General features: G+C 37.1%; 1 protein-coding gene across 24 annotated transcripts in view; it reads right to left on the bottom strand.

The window, feature by feature from the left end:
* The window catches only part of NRXN1 (neurexin 1), a 726,997-nt gene that overhangs the window by 366,061 nt on the left and 342,647 nt on the right, over positions 1-18,289 (bottom strand). For all 24 annotated transcript variants that reach the window (XM_075088626.1, XM_075088628.1, XM_075088629.1 and 21 more), the window contains 2 exons: positions 13,266-13,647; positions 12,543-12,733 (listed from right to left, as the gene is read on the bottom strand). In XM_075088626.1, the coding sequence (XP_074944727.1) occupies positions 12,543-12,733; positions 13,266-13,647 (573 nt within the window). The remainder of the gene's footprint in view (positions 1-12,542; positions 12,734-13,265; positions 13,648-18,289) is intronic.

Below are 18,289 nucleotides of genomic sequence, written 5' to 3'. Positions count from 1 at the left end.
GTAGGCAGATATCATAGCGATAGAGCTCAGACTGTACTAGCTATCATCACTACCCCATGTGGCTAATTTTAATCTCTCTCTTATTGGTATGAGCCACAGTCACACCTTTTCCTGGTTCTCCTGGCATACTTGATTGTTCACAAGGGAGTGCAATTTAGTGCTGTTTGCAATGGTTTACAGTTTGCCTGCAAGGAAATGGTCTGAAACAAACAATATTTATCAGACTGAAAATTTTTTTCACTTCATACTAGCCCTAAAATTCAGCTGTATCTGAATTAGTGAAATGGAGATAAAAAGCTTAGGAACATACATATTATTAATCTTCTAAATCCTCCAAACAAAAGTCTTAGCAACAATTATAGCATCACATATGAAGAAACCTCAAGCTTTCTCCATTCCACACAGATAATTTGAAAAATAATATATTGCTTTCCTCTAGAGCTTTGAGGTACAGTATAAATCTCAGAAGCATGGTATTAGACATAACAGATTAAAATATGGTGATCCATATGTTCCCACAAATGCGATATAATTCATTCACAGCAGAAAAACTTCTGTATTTTTTTCAGCCAGCTGAACTGGAAACAAAGTAAAAACTCTTGCCTCATGATAAAGGTTCTTCATCTTTTTTTTCAGGTGGAACATCTAAAAAGTAAAACTATTCCAGGTTTTCTGAAGTTCTGTGCTTTCAGTCATCATCAGCTCAGAATACAGAGATAATTAATCTCAATTGATACCAATGGACTTAAAAGAGGGAACCTCCAGAGAACAATACTAAGAAAGTCACACCTATGCTAAAGAGGTTAAACTTGGTCTATTGCACATGACACATGCAACCCCTTTTTAAAACACCCAACATGTATACTGTCCAAACAACCATTTTTATTCTGTGATTGGTTAAACCTTTAAAACTGCAAACTTTCAAATTGGTCCTCTGCTATTTCCTAAGATCCATCCCTCAAGCATGTTAAGACTGCTATATACAGTCATATAGCAATTATCAGTTATGATGAATGGCCAGTGGAAGTCCAGCATATGAACCTGAACTCAGAATATTTGCTCCTGAAAATATACACTGGAATATTTTCAAATAAGTATCATATGCACAGAAGTACCATACATTAAGTTGAGTTTACATAAACCGTAACTCTACTACTTAGAGTTCCTAAAGACTATTGATAATTAGAACTGATTATTATATACTATTGAATATACAGTTTCCACAAAGACATGTTCTGGGTAATATTTTAACTTTGTTGATGTTCAAAATAATTTTACTTCTGCTTTTACACTAGTTAACACGCTACACTAATACTAATCGTGTGTATTGAGCAGCCATACTTACTATCAGATTTCACTTTTTGTAAAGCATATACAAGTGTTTTTTATGACTATGGGCTAAACCTTCCCCAGATTTAATATCAAATGTAGTCTGAGTTTGCTGCTGATAGCGTAAACACACACTTTTTCTCAGAGACAAAATTTTATTATGGGCTCTGGAATTAAACCTCTTTATTTTTTTAAACCTATTTAAATTTTTTCACAAGGTTATTTTTTCATACCTGTCATCAGAAATGTAAATCATGTAAATCATGGCAATAATAGTACTGGTCAGTTATATTATAAGCACTGACAAAGAAAATAGTTTAGTGGGTTTAATTTATGTCTTCTACAGGTAATGAAGACCATCATTTGTTCCAACAGGAGTTTTCCTATTTACACCTATGTATCTGTTTTCTGACTTAGAGCTGATTTGTGCTTTGAGGAACAACTGAATTTAACACAGAAGCAAATTGCTAGCTAATAAATAAGCCCAAGTTCTCAATGTATTCATTTTTGGAATCACACTTATGAAAAAGCACAGAGAACACCACACAACAGTGAGTCACACACAACTGTTGGTGAAACAAATCCTGCCAAATCCTTCTGTAATAACTCATCTTTTTTTATCCCAAGTCTCTACATTTCTTCAGAATAAGCACTCTGCAAATACTGAACCAAAGAAATGTAAAATAAAAATTGAAGATGCTTTTCTCTTTATTTCTTTTCTGAATAAGTAGAATAAGTATCTTATTTGGCACTACTGACGTTACTGACAGGTCACCGCATAGGCTTTCCTCCTCCTGGTTCATGACCACACCCAAGAATTCTTAAATATTATGTGCTGGTGGCACTATTCATTTAATTTAACAACTACCATTTTCTTCAAGCACTAGTAGAGAGGGAATTATTTTCCATGTGTTTGTAATGGTAACAGCAACTTGCGAAAACTTCTCAGGGAACAAGTAGCTTAACCAGGATATAGTTAGGCTTCTTTACTCTCTGAAATCTGTATGTCTTTTTGTACATATCTGGTCATGAACACCATTCGTGACAAGAAATGAACACCATTCATTCAAATATGGTTCCATATATGAACGAAAACAAAGCAAAAAGGAGGAAATAAAACAGTAGAAAGAATTTTGGCTTGTTTTTTTCATAACCTATAAAGACAATATCCCTGGAATGTTTTTATATGGCTGCACAAAGGCACCTTCAAATCCATCACTCTCTCCAAAAGCAGACATTCTGTCCCTTCATGTCTTGTCCTGCTGGTTTCAACTATACTTTCAGCTGTTCTCTTCGTTTCTCTTTCATTTTAGAAGTTTTGCTGTCTTGTTTCTAATGTCACATTGTACTAAATCGCTACTACGGCTAGGAACAAGAGTGCTTCTGCAGTGTACGAGAGTGGTATTACTCCCTAGGAAAGATAGGGATAGCCCTGGCATAACATGGTGCATTCTGAAAGCACAACAGGCATCTCTGCAATTCCTTTCGATGACATATGAAAATACAAAAGAACATCTGGCTGTGGTGAAGCTGAGGTGTCAGGCACACTTTCCTCCAAATATGCTATTTCAAAATGATCAAGCATATAACAGCTTCTTCCCTCAGGCAGGCAGAGAAACGAAGACTGCAAAGACTGAGAAAAACCATGGGGAAAGTCTAATCTCAAAATAAAAAAGTTCTTACTTTCTTTAAGTCCTTCATAGAACAGATGATTTGCTGTTACAAGATCAATAGAAATTGGTTTTCAGCATCTTAATAGTTGCACAATGAAGTACCAGGTGGAACGCAGTATAAGACGACCCACAAAATCCCAACTCATGGTATTTTTAAGGCAACTGAAAGGTGAAAATAAATTACCCTCACACAGGCTGAATATGCACTGACTTAAACACAATAGACAACATCCTAATCTTGAATCAAGGTATGTTGTCTCAAACGAAAATGTCAGGTAGGCACCTAGGTGTCTTTGACATTCAATGAAATATAGGTGCCTACTTGTCCTTAATGACCTTCTCCCCTCTCCAACATACAAAAACACCTACGTACCGCTTACTTCGTGCAATAGGTAGAGCAGACTCATTACTTTTCTTTCAGATGTGGGGTTTCAACACACACTTTAGAAAAGGAATTGGGTCTGAGCAGCAGATAAGTGGTGATTCTAGAGTGCCTCCCCACTTCCATTATTCATGACTAAACATTACTTTTGTTCCATATAAAAAAAATCATTTGCTCCTTTAAAAATGTTAATGAAATGTAATTGTTCTTTTCTGAATACATCAAGAAGCCTGCTGTGATCATAACCCAATAATAAATTGAAGGACAGTTGACAAAGACTTCAATGATGCATCCACACAGCTTCTGCAGCACATACGCTCCAGCATATGGCTTTTCAAATCTCCCCTTACAGTAGAGATTATGCATTTGCTGTGCATTCACAGGCCTGTTTGGTGCTAGAGCCAAGCATGACTGAATTTCGTCTACCACTTGCAAGGGCACTTGAGGGAAGGCATGAACATGTAAACTTAGTGCTTTATGCTCACTTATTCACTTCAAAGAGCCCATTCTGTAGCTTTAGTATTGATTTGTGGTTGAAGTCTTTTGGTTTTGATGTGATTTTTTTTTTCTTAAAGAAAAGTAGGCTTTTCAAATATTTTTCCTGTTGGAGTGATGAATTCCATCACTTTTAGACTCTCTCTCACCTAAGAAGAGAAAAGACAGCTAGTTTACTGGTCCAAGCTCTGCTGAGTTACCTGTCCTTTCAAATACTTTGGGCAAGAGGCAGTTGTATGATGTGATAGGTGGTGCCTTCCATTTTCCACATTCCCTGTACTGATAACCAAGCAAGGCAGAAAGATTACATGCAAAAAAAGAAAAAAAAAAGAATTTATGGGATAGCAAGTCACTTTTTTTGGAAGGAATATATAAACTGATCTTTTCAGCCCAATTCTACATTGCTTCCAGTGTCTTCCCTGAATACCCCATTAAAGTTATTTTAAAAAAAATAATAATAAATCACCAGCACTGAAATGCTGGCACTGTGGGTTTTCTTTAGTCATCCTTATTGGCATATAAAACATATTGTAGTTATTTGTCAAGAGAATTCAACTTTGCAAATATTTCCTCCTTGGCTGATACTGTTCTTTTTATAGTTTCTTTGCAGCACTGCACCCTAATCCACATTGACAGAAAAGAAGGCAGTGAGGACCAAGAGATACCAGAGAGAGATCACAGTTGGTGGGTGCACCAGGAAAAGCACCTTACTGATTTCTCTTGACACCAATTTCTACAGCAGTCCACACTGGAGATATACCTGCTGCTCTACCTTTCTCCAAGTCTCCCAGTTCCATCACACTACTCACAACCATGCTATTCTCATAACTGCATTGAAGACTTTCTGCACTTGGTACAAACATGCTTCCGTCTAGTAACTTATTCTCATGCTGTTGCTATGCTGCTTGCTGTTTTATGTCTCAGCTCTGCTGGATGTGCTCTCCATTTCTGTATTCACCTCTTGGTGCTCAGTTTTCATTCCTATTATGCTTTTTGGCTCTGTTCAGAACTGCCCAATACTCATATAAACACACGTACGTTTCACGAGGAAATAAAGCTGTGTAATAGAAAGTCTGTGTGGGGCGACAGCAAGAACATGACAATGTCCTTAGCAGCTATGTTTTCAATAGACAAAAGTAGATACTCAGAAGGTAAGTGCTCAAGTCTGAACATTCCCCTAGATTTCTCCAGGTTAAAATCCACCATTTCCCCAACAATTCTGTTCTCAAAATAACATGTATTCTCAAAAGGAGAAACAGTTACAGAAAAACATTTGACATTTTCTTGACAATAAAAATTCTCAGATTCCCAACCACTTCACTTTGGCTGAGTGTTGGGGCCAGTTCTTTTTAACATCTTTATCAATGATCTGGATGAGGAGATCAAGTGCACCCTCAGTAAATTTGCACATGACACCAAACCGAGTGGGAGATTTGACCTGCTTGAGGGAAGAAAGGGTCTACAAAGGGATCTGGACAGGTTGGATCAATAGGCCAAGGTCAGTTGCATGAGTTTCAACAAGTTGAAGTGCTGGGTCCTGCACCTGGTTCACAATAACCCCATGCAATGCTACAGGCTTGGGAAAGAGTGGCTGGAAATCTGCCCAGAGGAGAAGGACCTGCAGGTGTTGGTTGACAGCCAGCTGAACATCAGCTAGCAGTTGGCCCAAGATGACCAACATCATCCTGGCTTGTATCAGGAATAGTGTGGCCAGCAGGAGCAGGGAAGTGATCATGCCCCTGTACTTGGCACTGGTGAGGCCGCACCTCAAATACTGTGTTCAGTTTTGAGTCCCTCACTCCAAGAAGGACATTGAGGTGCTGAAGCGTGTCCAGAGAAGGACAACGAAGCTGGTGAAGGGTCTGGAGCACAAGTCTTATGAGGAGTAGCTGAGGGAGCTGGGGCTCTGTAGCCTGGAGAAGAGGAGGCTGGGGGGAGACCTTATCGCTCTCTATGACTACGTGCAAGGAGGTTGTAGTGAGGTGGGTGTTGGTCTCTTTTCCCAGGTAACAAGTGATAAGATGACAGGAAACGGCCTCAAGTTGTGCCAGGGAAGGTTTAGATTGGATATTAGGAAAAAATTCTTCACTGAAAGTGTTATCAAGCATTGGAACAGGATGCCCAGGGAAGTGGTTGAGTCACCATCCCTGGAGGTATTTAAAACACGTGTAAACATGGTGCTTAGGGACATGGTTTAGTGGTGGATGTGGCAATGCTAGGGTTACCATTGGACTTGATGATCTTAAAGGTCTTATCCAACCTAAATGATTCTGTGATTCTGTAATTTCTCTTTGCTTCTTCCCACTGCCCCCTGCCCCCGAAGACTAGATGGAAAACACTGGCATTGAAAAAGAATAAACTGATTTAAAACCAAAGCAGTCTGCTTGTCCAATGAACTGTGAGAAAAGTTGGTGATGCATGTTAAATGGTAAATAATAAAATATAATTGCCACATAAATGTGCGTGGCAATCCATCTCCCACAGAACTGATGCTATGCCAGTTACTCTGTATGAGGAGGATGGTTGTGTGGAGAGGCAAAGCATTCAAGCAAATCAAATGTCCCTTATTTCTTTCCTGTTCTGACCACTTTTGTACATTGTACACACCTGAAGAATAGACAAAAATCTAATGCAGCCAGAATTTTCATGGTATAGTATACTCAGGTTTCCTTTCCTACTGATATTCTTCTGAAATCATTTACTTATTCTCTGTTTCAATAGCCAACACATGCTCTTAGCAGAGCTTGTTTTCCAGCGAGAAATTCTCCACATAAAGAAACAAAAAAGCTGAGAGGATAGCCATTCTCATTTTGAATGTAGATTTGCAGAGGGAAAATATTTCTCTAATATTACCAACTTCTTGATCAAGACAATCACCTCCAGACTCTGAGGGTATTACCTCAAGCAGCTTTTTGCAAAAAAGGACTGTTCAGTCAGAATACCAAGACATGAGGATGGCACTCTCATACCCACAGCAGCACATTTTGAAAACAAGTTTAGGACATGCTTCTTGGCCAGGGGGGGTGCTAGGATTCAGTGGGATGTATTTACACTAAATATCCAGGTTTTTTGTAAGTTTTAAGAGCATACTTGTTTCCTATATTATGCTTAGCATAATTTTTACTTAGTATTCCAGAAGGGCTTGAGAAAAATTCCACAATCATCAACAGTTACAACCTGCATGCCAAAAAGCTGTAGAAATGCAGGCAAATCTAAACATTTGTATGTGTGTAAGAGACTGAAAAAGGCAAGGGAGAAGAAGCAGAAAGCAAAAGGTTTCTCTCACATAGAGTGATCTGAAAGATTACTGCAGTGTTGTTGACTTCACATAGCTCAGCACAAACACTAGAGGATTTTCTGTAATATTTATTTAATCCAGAAGTACAGGAGTAGATTTTTAATTTTTTCCCCATCTCATGATTGTAGAAATCTGGATACAATTTCTGAAGGCTTAGCATTGCCAAAATTATTTTCACACACTGGTAGAAAGCATAGCTGTTTAGAAGCGGTATGTGACAAGTTGCAAAGAATGGAGGATAAAGGAATTTGCATTAGACCAGGTTGTCCAGTCTCCTGTTGTTAATCTGCTCATATATCTTTGCTACACAGGAAGACTCAAAGAAGAGCTCTCAGTTTTAAGATCATTATCTTTCTGTCTCTGCAGGGGCTGCTTTCCCAACACTATCAGGAAGACAACAGCTGCATTTGCTGTTGTCTGCTCCAACAGGTCACATTAGGAAGATCTATTTACTGTTGACAGTATTTGGAACTCTGCATTTGGAACAGAATGTTATTTCTGCATGAAGAGTTCACAGCCCACTGGCAAGGTCATTACAATTAGCTCATGCATGTTTATTTGAGAAATTTAAGCATTAATACTCACTCATTTGTCCAAATTTGCATTTTTATATAAATTACTTTTCTGTGCTTCTTTAGGCTTTGTTTCTTAGTAATAGAAACATGAAGGATCACTGACATTGATAGAGACCTTGTAAAATAGAGAAGAACTTAAAATGCAGTAACAATAATAATGGGCCCAATATAAAACAACAGGGACAAATATTACGAGATAGTGAAATACTTTCAATTTCCATTGCCAGAACAAGAAAACTTTATGATCAAGACTAATTTAGCTCAGTTTTGCACAGCATGAATAACCTGTTTTGACAGGCAAATGAAATATCAATAGATTAAGTGACTATTACAAATCGTCAATGAATATGCCAGGCCAGCAGATCTACTAATAATTTAGTTAATTGCATTAAATGTTTACAAGGATGAATTAATTGCCAAGTGAGCCTTTATGAACATGGAAGAAGTATATTTACAGTGCATTTGCAAAACCACTGAGGTGATACCAGAAATTAATATGATTACTTTTCTTTCAGATGCTTCAGACTAGGTTGTTTTCAAATTATTGGAGAAAACAGCAAATGAAAAGGCAAATGTATATTGCAACAGCACCCATATCCCATAAAGGAATAGAGGAAGACCGAGGCCAGTGAAGAGCTACAGAAATAAAACAGACAAGAGATCCACACAAGATTTTTAAATCCAAGGAAGCTGATTCTGATATATGCTCAAATATCAACAGCAATTTTTGAGGATGCAGTGATATAAACAGCACAGGAGTAACATATGACTTCAGAAAAGCAGGTCTTAAAGATGTATGAAATGTGGCACAGGCAGCAAAAAAAAAATAATCAAACCATAAATATTGAGTTGGGTTGGATTTTTTTTTTGGGGGGGATAGTGATTTCCTTTTAAAAACAAGATATAGTTAGCCCAATATCAAAATCAGGATGACTGCAGTTCATCCTAGAGGATATATCAGAGCCAGAAACTTTGGAATAGGATGGGATACTGAAGTACTGAAACTACCAACTCCCAGAAAAGTTTGTAACTCTCTATTGTTAAATCTAACATAACAGCAGCATTCCTTAGCTTTTAGTTTTGTGAGCGCAATATTTCAATTTTTTTCATTTGAATATATAAACAGTTAAAATACTAAAATATTTTAATTTTCTGACAGTCATTCTGCGTGGATTCTTGTAGGTTTTTGTAAGTTTGCTGTTTTAAGAAAGTAGGTGAAAACTTTGGGGATTAAAATAATGCCTATACGCACAGGAGAGAAGCAAAAGGAAGATTAAAATCTAGTAGGTAAGTGGACACAAAGTCATGCTTGAGGATGTTCCTCCTCCTTGTAAGCAGATCATGTGTCTTCAAATATTTATAAAAAAATATATTTCTGACAGAATCCAATTTCCCACACCACAGGAAGAAAATGTGGTGAAGGAAGAGACATTACAGATATTGTAATACCTACAATCTGAACAAAGGAAACATCTTTTCTTTGGCAACAGTGAAGAGCAAGAGCACAAGTCAAATTCCATTTCCACTTGCATTTTTGTGCCCTTTTAAGGCTACTTGGACCCCTCAGGACCATAAGAGCACAGCATCAAGTACAGCAAGCAAGAATTCCCCTCCATCCAACTATTTTGGTCTGTGAAGGCCTAGAATTATAGCCATGCTAACCATCTGAGCTATACTGAAAGCAGGGCAGGGAATCAGCTCATGAAAAAAATGAAAGCAAATTTGCTGTGTAACTGAATGTTGGCAGGCTTGAGCTGCATTGCCTTTGCTGTTAAGACTCATTTATCTTCACAGGTTATCTGCTAGAACCTGAGTATGCTTTGCTAATTTTCTCTGCTAGGAAAAATAACACAGTTCTTGGAATGCAAACACAGAACTATTTTCACTCATTTATTTGTCTCCAATTTATAATTTACCCATCTAATTACAGCAATAATTAAGTTGGAGAATTTAATATGTTTCCACAGGTACTGACTCCAATCCACTGAAATTGTACCAGAGGTTATGCAGGAAACCCATGCCTGTAATAATGGACTTTCTATGTAATATAGCCAAATCCTACACCCAAAAGGAAATGTACAGTGCAAATTCTCTCCCATAATTTTATGGCAACTGTCTGCTTTCCCAGACAAGTGGCATCATGTGCAGGCTCTACAACACAATCTGTGTCATATCTTCATACTGAATTCACTGTGTATTTGCATATATTGATTTATCTTTCCAGGATTAGCTTGGATTTCAACATATGAAATCTGGTAACTCTATAATTACTCAGACAGGCTGCAGATTCTATGTTATCTGTACACATTTATATTTCACCTAATGCTAACTGTGGTTAAACAGAACTATTGATATTACTAGCAGGAAGTATAATTTTAAATTTGCTTTTTTGCTAGGGCTAAAATAATACAGGACAATGACTTAACCATAGCTGCCTGTATCAGTCAAGTGTATGGAGCATTTATAGCATAATAGAGATGTGTCACTATGAGAAACACTGACATAAAATAGAAAAGAGTAAGCTACAGGAAAGCATTTCAACTGAATACAAAGGAAGAAAAAAAAATTATAAAAGGCTTTCCCCCCCCCCCGCTTTTTAGCCTTCTGGCTAAAATGTATCAGCTTGGACTCCTCCAAAAATCCAACAAAAACTCCCAGGATTATGTTGTGCCATATTTATGGAAGCTGACCAAGCAAGATGTAGTAGAATACATTAAGAAAATAAAATGAAACATACTACTATGAGTAGACAAAGGTTGAGGACCTGTGTACACTAGACCAGTTTGAGAAAGATGCTTACTATACGCTAATCTACTGAATACGCCAGGTTTGTTATTCTTTTACTAGCCACATTTCCTGAGTGGTGAATTACAGAAAATCAGCATCTAATACAATCCATGTTCCTCACTTCAAATCTCAGTATGTTTTTTCATGCTCTTCAGTTTTTATCCACTGGAATTCAAGGTTAGAAAATGCACCAGCTATGGATACAGTTTTACTTCAAAAAGGTAAAGCAAAAGTAGAATTTTCAAAGTGAAGAAAACAAAGGAATGTTGGATTTTATAGGTTATCCTCGCTGATGAGCTTTCTCTGTGAAGGCACTAAGAAGTGCATTTAGTGAAATAACAGTGCCCCCTAGTGCCTCTATTAAGGACATTGTTCAATCTTTTTGTCTTCAACCAACCAAAACACCACATTCAATTTGAAGATGATGTAGAATAAAATGTCCGTGTTAACTTAGTTATCAGTTGTTAACAGGATTTTTCCTACTCACGTCTAATTAATAATCTGGGAAAAAAACAGATTAAATACATAAACATACATATGCAAATATAGTACTTATTATTGCAAAAAACAGAAAAAACAGAAAGAATAAGGTGGATACTTTCTCTTCAGCATCAAAAATAACATTGAAATATTACATTGCCTCAAGAAACATTGACCATATTTACAGGAATGCAAAAATAAGAAAGAACGTGGCACAAATTTCAAATACAACATTGAGAAAGGAGCGTGAGCCATCCAAAAAGCTTTAATTTATAAACCAAGCATTTATGATAAAGAGGCTCTTATTGAAGGTTATGACATATCAAGATACAGTTTTCACAGTCTTTCTTACAATCTTAATAGCACTTTCAAGTGAAGCAAACATGTAAAATCACAAAATCCAGAAAAATTTTAAGGTCAGCTCATTATCTGTGACTCAGAGGTAGTTAAAAGAAAATCCAGCAAGGAATAAGCTCTTGATGGAATATTAATATCTACTTTGAATATCCTGGCTTTTGAAATACTAGATTTTCTATGACTGTCATGAAATTTTGGTTTTCCTAACAAACGCGCCTATAAAGAATGTTAAAATACATTATACTTTTTCACATAACCAGGACATATTCTCTGATGTCTGATTAGGTAGGCAGTATTTTTAAAGTATCCTTTCAAACAGGTATTTTCCTCTGATTCAAATTAGCTTTTCAGAAGCCCACCCTTACAACAAATACTACTACTTATTTTAAAATATACATATGTTTGGTTTACACATCAGTGTGTTTTACAAAAAGGGATCTTAAGAATCTAGCTGGACCTATAAAATGTAGGTTTACACCTATAAAACATAGTTTATCCCACCCTGTAACTGAAATTACAACACATTACATTTTTAAGTGAGTATATGTTTATGGTTCAATACATCTGGCAACATGTATTTATTAGAGGACTGCCACATAAGATTGCTTTACTTACAAGATTTTTTTAATGATACCAACGTACTGCATTGTATTGATTTTCCCAACAAAAGGTAGGTTTTATGTGGAATACTGAACAGTGGGGGACAGGTCAAAATATTCCCCAGTTCTCTAACACAGACATTGTCAGTTCTGCAAAGCCTTTGTAGTCATACTGTAAAGCTTGGGCTGTGGTTACTACATGCCACTTACATACTTATGTTTGTGTAAAAATCAAGTCTTTTTCATTGACACTTTAGAGCTCCTTTAGTCCCCTAATTATCTTTTGGTACATATGGGCTACTTTGTGTTCTTACCACTTGCTACTTTTTTTCCTGTAGCATTTTCACACATTTAAAGTAGTACCTAACCTTGCAGAACTTCTACTGAACTGGCATCGTCAGGCTAACATAAAGATGATGTAATCTCTTATAATCATATTAATTATTATCAAATAAAACATTTCATATGGTATTACAAAATTATACTGCACTTTACACACAAGGTTTATTCAGGTTATCATTCTGTAATGACCCTCACCGTAGGTTATACAGGAATTACTGTACTTACTTTTGAGATCTAAATTTCTGGCTCCTGCTGTGCTCTGTGTTGTGATTTTAGTGTCAATCTTCACAGTGTGGAGATTGCTGATATCCCTTGATATCATCACATTATGCCACTGGTTGTCATTCAGAGGTTTATTAGAACTTCCTTTGATGAGATTTGCACCATTTCCCAAGTCAAACACATAGTGTAAATACCTGGGAAAAGAGAAAAAATTGGAAAAGTTTCCTTTTTCTTTACATAGCAAGCGGACACTAATTAATATGTCTAATATTTCCTATTTCCTTATACTCCTCAGCAGTGCTGGCAAAACTGGAAGAAAACAATGAATGCCAAATGGGGAAGCAACCTTAATCCAGAGAAATCACCATTCATTTAGATGAGCTGAGATGCAGTCTCAGCAGTTTCTGGAAAGTAACAAAGCACTCCATGTACCAACACAAGCATACATACGTAGAGAGAGAGAGAACAAGAGGAAGGCTATAAACTAGTACTTCTTTGTGGTAAACGCTATAGAAGTTATACCTATTTTTTACTTTCATATTTTTCAGGCATTTAGCTTCATCTGAAAGAAAAAGTCACAATAAAGCATATAAAGTTTCACATGAAGAAACATTCATCTATCATATATGTCCAGTCAAAGATTTGTATCCTAAACTTTCCCTTGTATTCCTCCTGTACATATATTTTGAATAGCCTTTTTTTGTCATTATGCTGATCCATACATACCCTTTCACTAATTCAACCACAATGAAATCATTTCCATCGCCACTGTTATAAAGTATCAATCCATCCAGAGAGGTTGTTTTGAACTGGAAAAAAAGGTGCATAGATGTATATGCTTGTAGCGTGGCCAATGCAACATAACTTGCTTTTGTTTTAAAGGTTACAGGGTCTGCTATGATGTTCCTGAATCCAAATCTTGCATTTAGCTCACAATAATCGATGTCTCCATTTTTACATAAGTCAATGTATGCCATGCCATTAAATGTAAGACTCTGTAGATGCCCAATGAAATTAGAAGGCACAGAAGACAGGTAGCGCCGTTCTGTTATTATTCCTGTTTCTATGTTGTGGAATTCCAGTCGCGTGTGATCACCAGCCATTTGACCTTTAAATAGTAACAAAAAAAACACATGTTAGCATCTGAAATGGGAGGTCAAAAAGCACACCAAGTGATTAATTATCTGCATCAATTTCACACTTTTCAGAATGCTCAAGGCTAGATTTTGGCTCCAAAGAAGTTTCTTCTAAATTCATCCAAACTTCTGGTAAACATCTGGGAGCCTTTCCACTGAGTTCAGTATGTCTGTATAAGGCCAACAGCAAGATTTCTGAACTGAAGCACAATACTACAGTATATCAAACTGCCAATAAAATCCCTCACTTTAGTTATGCTTAACCAGACATGTAGTTTTACTATAAGCAAGTGCAATTAATTAACACAACATGAAGAACACAAAAGCAAAGCTTAGAGCTAGAACTACATTGTTAGAGTTTAATGGAAGAGAGGCATAACAGTTTGGGGGATATGACTCCATGTGTTTTGCTTAAAATTGCATGTTTCTGCAAGCAGAAGGAAGGATTCTTGTTCAAACTGTCTTACGTACATTAATGCTGGCCCTGCTGCAAAACCCTGTGCTGCAAGGGTGGACAGAGCCTTCCTCAAAAGCAACAAGCTTTATACCATGGGGATAAACCACAGGAGAAAGGGGCAGAACCTAAGAGACGGAAGAAGCAGAAAGCCTGCAGGGTCTGCAGCGACGGTGTATGTCAGTGTCTTGTAATCCTGAAAATAGCAAGGGACTTGCTTACCTCAGAAAGGTGGCCAAAACCAAGCCTTTCAGCTACCCTTGAGTCTTCCTTTGTCACGCAAGGACTGCTGCACAGCAGAAAGCCTGAAATTTGCTGACTGTATAGCTAATCCGAAGGAAAGGATCAACACTGCCAGGGTACACTGCGTACAGGTCAGGTAAGTTTTTAAGCTAGTTACTAAATACCTTACCCAGCACATCAAAATTGTGTCCACTGAAGAGTTCCCTTTTCTATGGAACTTAGAATTTTTTTCTATGCTTATTTTAAAGAAGTAGGGCAGTACTATCACAAGGCTGATTCCTGGTCACATTGTGTGGGTATGATGACAAAACAGCTTTTTTGTTACTAATCAATTTTACGACTTAATCTATCTTTTGCAAGCTATGGACTAGATTTCCCAGTTCCTTAGATGTTTCATGTCTTTCATGGACAGCAGACCCAGCCAAGCTGGAATAAACAGCGGCATAAAACTGCTCTATAATACGAGTTCCCACAGTTGCAGTGCAAAGATGTTGACAGAGTTCCCTCTGTCCTCCCCTGAACATACTGTTCCAAGAGGAGAGTGTGAGCTCTGACCAAGGCTGGATGTGTTTAGTGGTGGTGCAGAAAGCCCTGAGGCAGGCTTAGAGAGCTGTACCTTCATAGGTTTTATAAGCAAGTGTCTGCGTAACAGGGAAAGGATAAGGGCAAGATGAATGCAGATATTTGGGTTTTGCCCAGGGAGATGGACTCACAAACAGACAAAGTCACAGCACTGAGATACAAATACAGATATTGTGAAGTTACAGTGAAAATTGGTCTGCAAGCTTTAATACAATAAAAAAAATTGCTCTAATAATTTATTATTAATATTTACAAGCAGCTTGCTTAGCTTCTGGATGCATTCCGACCTAAGACTACTGATGTCATTGAACACCATCGGCATCTGGGATCTGCAGTCATACAGGCTGAGGACTGCAAGAGGCACCTTAATCCCCAAGGACAGCCTTCTTGATGCTCCTGTTTCTAAACATCAGTTCTAAAGATACTGCTTCTCCTGTTGTATTGGCAAAGGTGGGTTCTTCCTTGCACTAATGAGTCCGGGACCTGTCTTGAAAAATGCCAAATCTCTAACTTTCTCTAAGGCCTTCAAAAGCTGTGTGTTGGATCTCAGCCAGAGCTGAAGATCGTGTTTTAGAGGAGGAACATTATGTATTCCAGTCTTATATCACTTCAGATGGCATTGCATAAATGTCATGGCAAAAATCCACTAAGCTTTGGCCTGTATCCTCACTACATTCACTACCTTAAATGTATTTCTTTCTTGAACATAGTATAAAAAAGTTCCAGAATCTGGGCTTACATCCCAAATCTCCTTCTAGCATTTCAGTTGTACAAACGTGCCAACAGGACTTGAGATTTCACACAATGCTTAACAGTATTTACAACTACAGCAATGAAGAAAGAGAGACTGCAGTTTGTGCTTACAAGGTTGGGGGTTCTGGGTTTTGTTTTTGTTTTTTTAACTTGTCAGGTTGCTGCATGAAATGCATTACCTGTTACAATGCTATGGACTTACAAAAGGCCAGGTGAATTTCTGTTCATAATCATAAGCTAGGTATCCTTTCCATTATCCAACTGTAGTGACCTTGTTCAGTCCAGTTTTATTTTCTGTACTATTTTCAGAAAACAAAGTACATCAGGGCTGCAAGTATTAAAACTCTTCTATGATGAGTAAAATTTTCAAAACTACTTGTATGACTTCCAATGAAAGCTAGTTATGATTCTGAAAGTTATTATTCATCCATGCACAAATTATGCATCTGTCAAAGATAACTAAGATCACTACATGGATGAACAGGTGATATTTTATAAACTGTAAAAAACCGAAAGTGAGGCTGAATAATTTAATGGCTTCCCCTCCAGCTTCAGCTTTCTGGATCCTATGGGGTTTTTTCATATGTAACCTAGAAAATAGGATCAAAAAAAGAAACACAGTGCGTGGCAGGGGGAAGCTGGAATTTTGGGGAGAAAGCCCATATTTTCCTCATGTTCCCCTAAGATTATAATAAACTTTCACATGAATAACTACCAGATTATATTTTAACCACATTTCTGACTGTTGGGACATCTGCAGAAAAGTTCTAAGCAGTTTAGAGCAAGAGCACTCCAATCTGATATGGCAACTCTTCCACCATCCCTTTAGGAAATTCAAAGGTACTACACGTTAAATTGCATTGTGTACATTTGATTCTCTACCAGATGGGAGTGAAAACTTAAGCTCATAAAGGATTTGGCAACACACTATGTTGGGGAAAAAAAAAATCCTGGGAGGAACAGCAGGTTTCCCTTGTTATCAGACTTTCAAGTTCCCTCTAGCTCCTTCTCTCATGCCAGTTCCTTCCTCACTGATGGAGGAGGCCACAAATGGGCCACACAGCTTCCTGCAGAGAGTTTAAGAAGACTTCGCTTGATCAGGAGGCAATTGAAAAGACTCTCTGGCTTTAACAGCTAGAATAGAATAAAATAGTTCAGTTGGAAGGGACCTACAATGTTCATCTAGACCAACGGCCTGACCACTTCAGGGCTGACCAAGAGTTAAATAATGACCTTTTAGTTAAAGTTTTTATTACATATATCTATATTTTAAAATATTTTTGTATATATTTAGTTTAATTTTTATATTTTTAAAATTCTTTCTTAATTAGAACTTAATTTAAAGAGTTAAAGCATTAAACAAAATTAATTAAGACCATTGTCCCAGTGCCTCTTAAACACTGACAGGCTTGGAGCACTGACCACCTCTTTAGGTCACTGGGTCACTGTTTCAGTGTCTCAGCTATTTGCTGAGACCATGATATTTGATAGTAACTACAGTGATCCACAATGAAGAGTGATTACAAGAACTTACAGTCCTGTGTTCTTTACTTATTACTTCACCTGACTAGACTATATATGATAGAAACCTGTTTTCAACTTAATCCTTCACATATATTTTGAAGTTTTCTGAAGCTGTGCTGAGCAGGTGGGCAGAACCCAAAGGTGAAAATGGTACTTCTTGGTGGTTTTGTAACCTGGAGTATTTATAAATAAAAAACCTGCTATGAGGAGACCAGGAAATCTGCATTTGGTTTTAGATGCTGTATTTTATTCAGATCTAAACAGCTTCCTCAACTAGAAGATGTCCCTAAAGTAGCCTTATTATTTGAGTTGCCTGTTGAAGCAGCAAGACAATGATATTTTCCAGTATAGTTCCTCCAGTACTATATATTTATTTTCACAAAAGAAATAAATGGTTTAGGCCATCTGCTTTTTTCGGAGAATGACCCAAAGCATCATCACATGCACAGACTAAATTTTTGCTTCACCTCTGGAAGATCTACTGGTAATTTTGCACCTATAGGAATACATAGCAGTTATTTTTCTACTGGTGGCATGCTATTCAGTGTTCTGCTAAGGTGAAAGACGACTACTAAAGAAGGTGCTTTCCTTTTAAAAAAACCATTAAAATTGTTAACATTTTAACAAAGCTCAAACCAGTGATAAAAGCTCTTTAATACTACATGAAAACAAAGAAAAATATTAAATAGCTAACACAAAACAGGCACATTGTATTGTGCAAGGAATCGGGGCCAGAAGCCAGGTCTGTTGCTATTAACAACACATATGTAAGACTTATCTTTGATAGAACAAAATCAAAGTCTTTTCTATTATCATTTCTGATACTATATACATAGGAATATAGTTCTAACATTTTCTGGCATTCATGCCATGTTTTTTCTCCCATCGCAACTGCTATGTTAGTATTTGAGAAAAACCTGTTGCCTAACATTCAATTATTGGGGACAGCTGAAGCAAGATTTAAAACACAATAGAAGATCTTTAAAACATTTATGAAATTCATTCTTACAGCAGTGGCTTAGAGTTTAACCTTAGTATAAATTCAGTGTGTTGCCAAA

Source organism: Phalacrocorax aristotelis, chromosome 3 (assembly GCF_949628215.1).
Source record: "Phalacrocorax aristotelis chromosome 3, bGulAri2.1, whole genome shotgun sequence".
In the NCBI taxonomy this organism is placed as follows: Eukaryota; Metazoa; Chordata; class Aves; order Suliformes; family Phalacrocoracidae; genus Phalacrocorax; species Phalacrocorax aristotelis.
The sequence above is the reverse complement of the archived record's forward strand: the minus strand, read 5'-3'. Positions and strand labels throughout refer to the sequence as shown.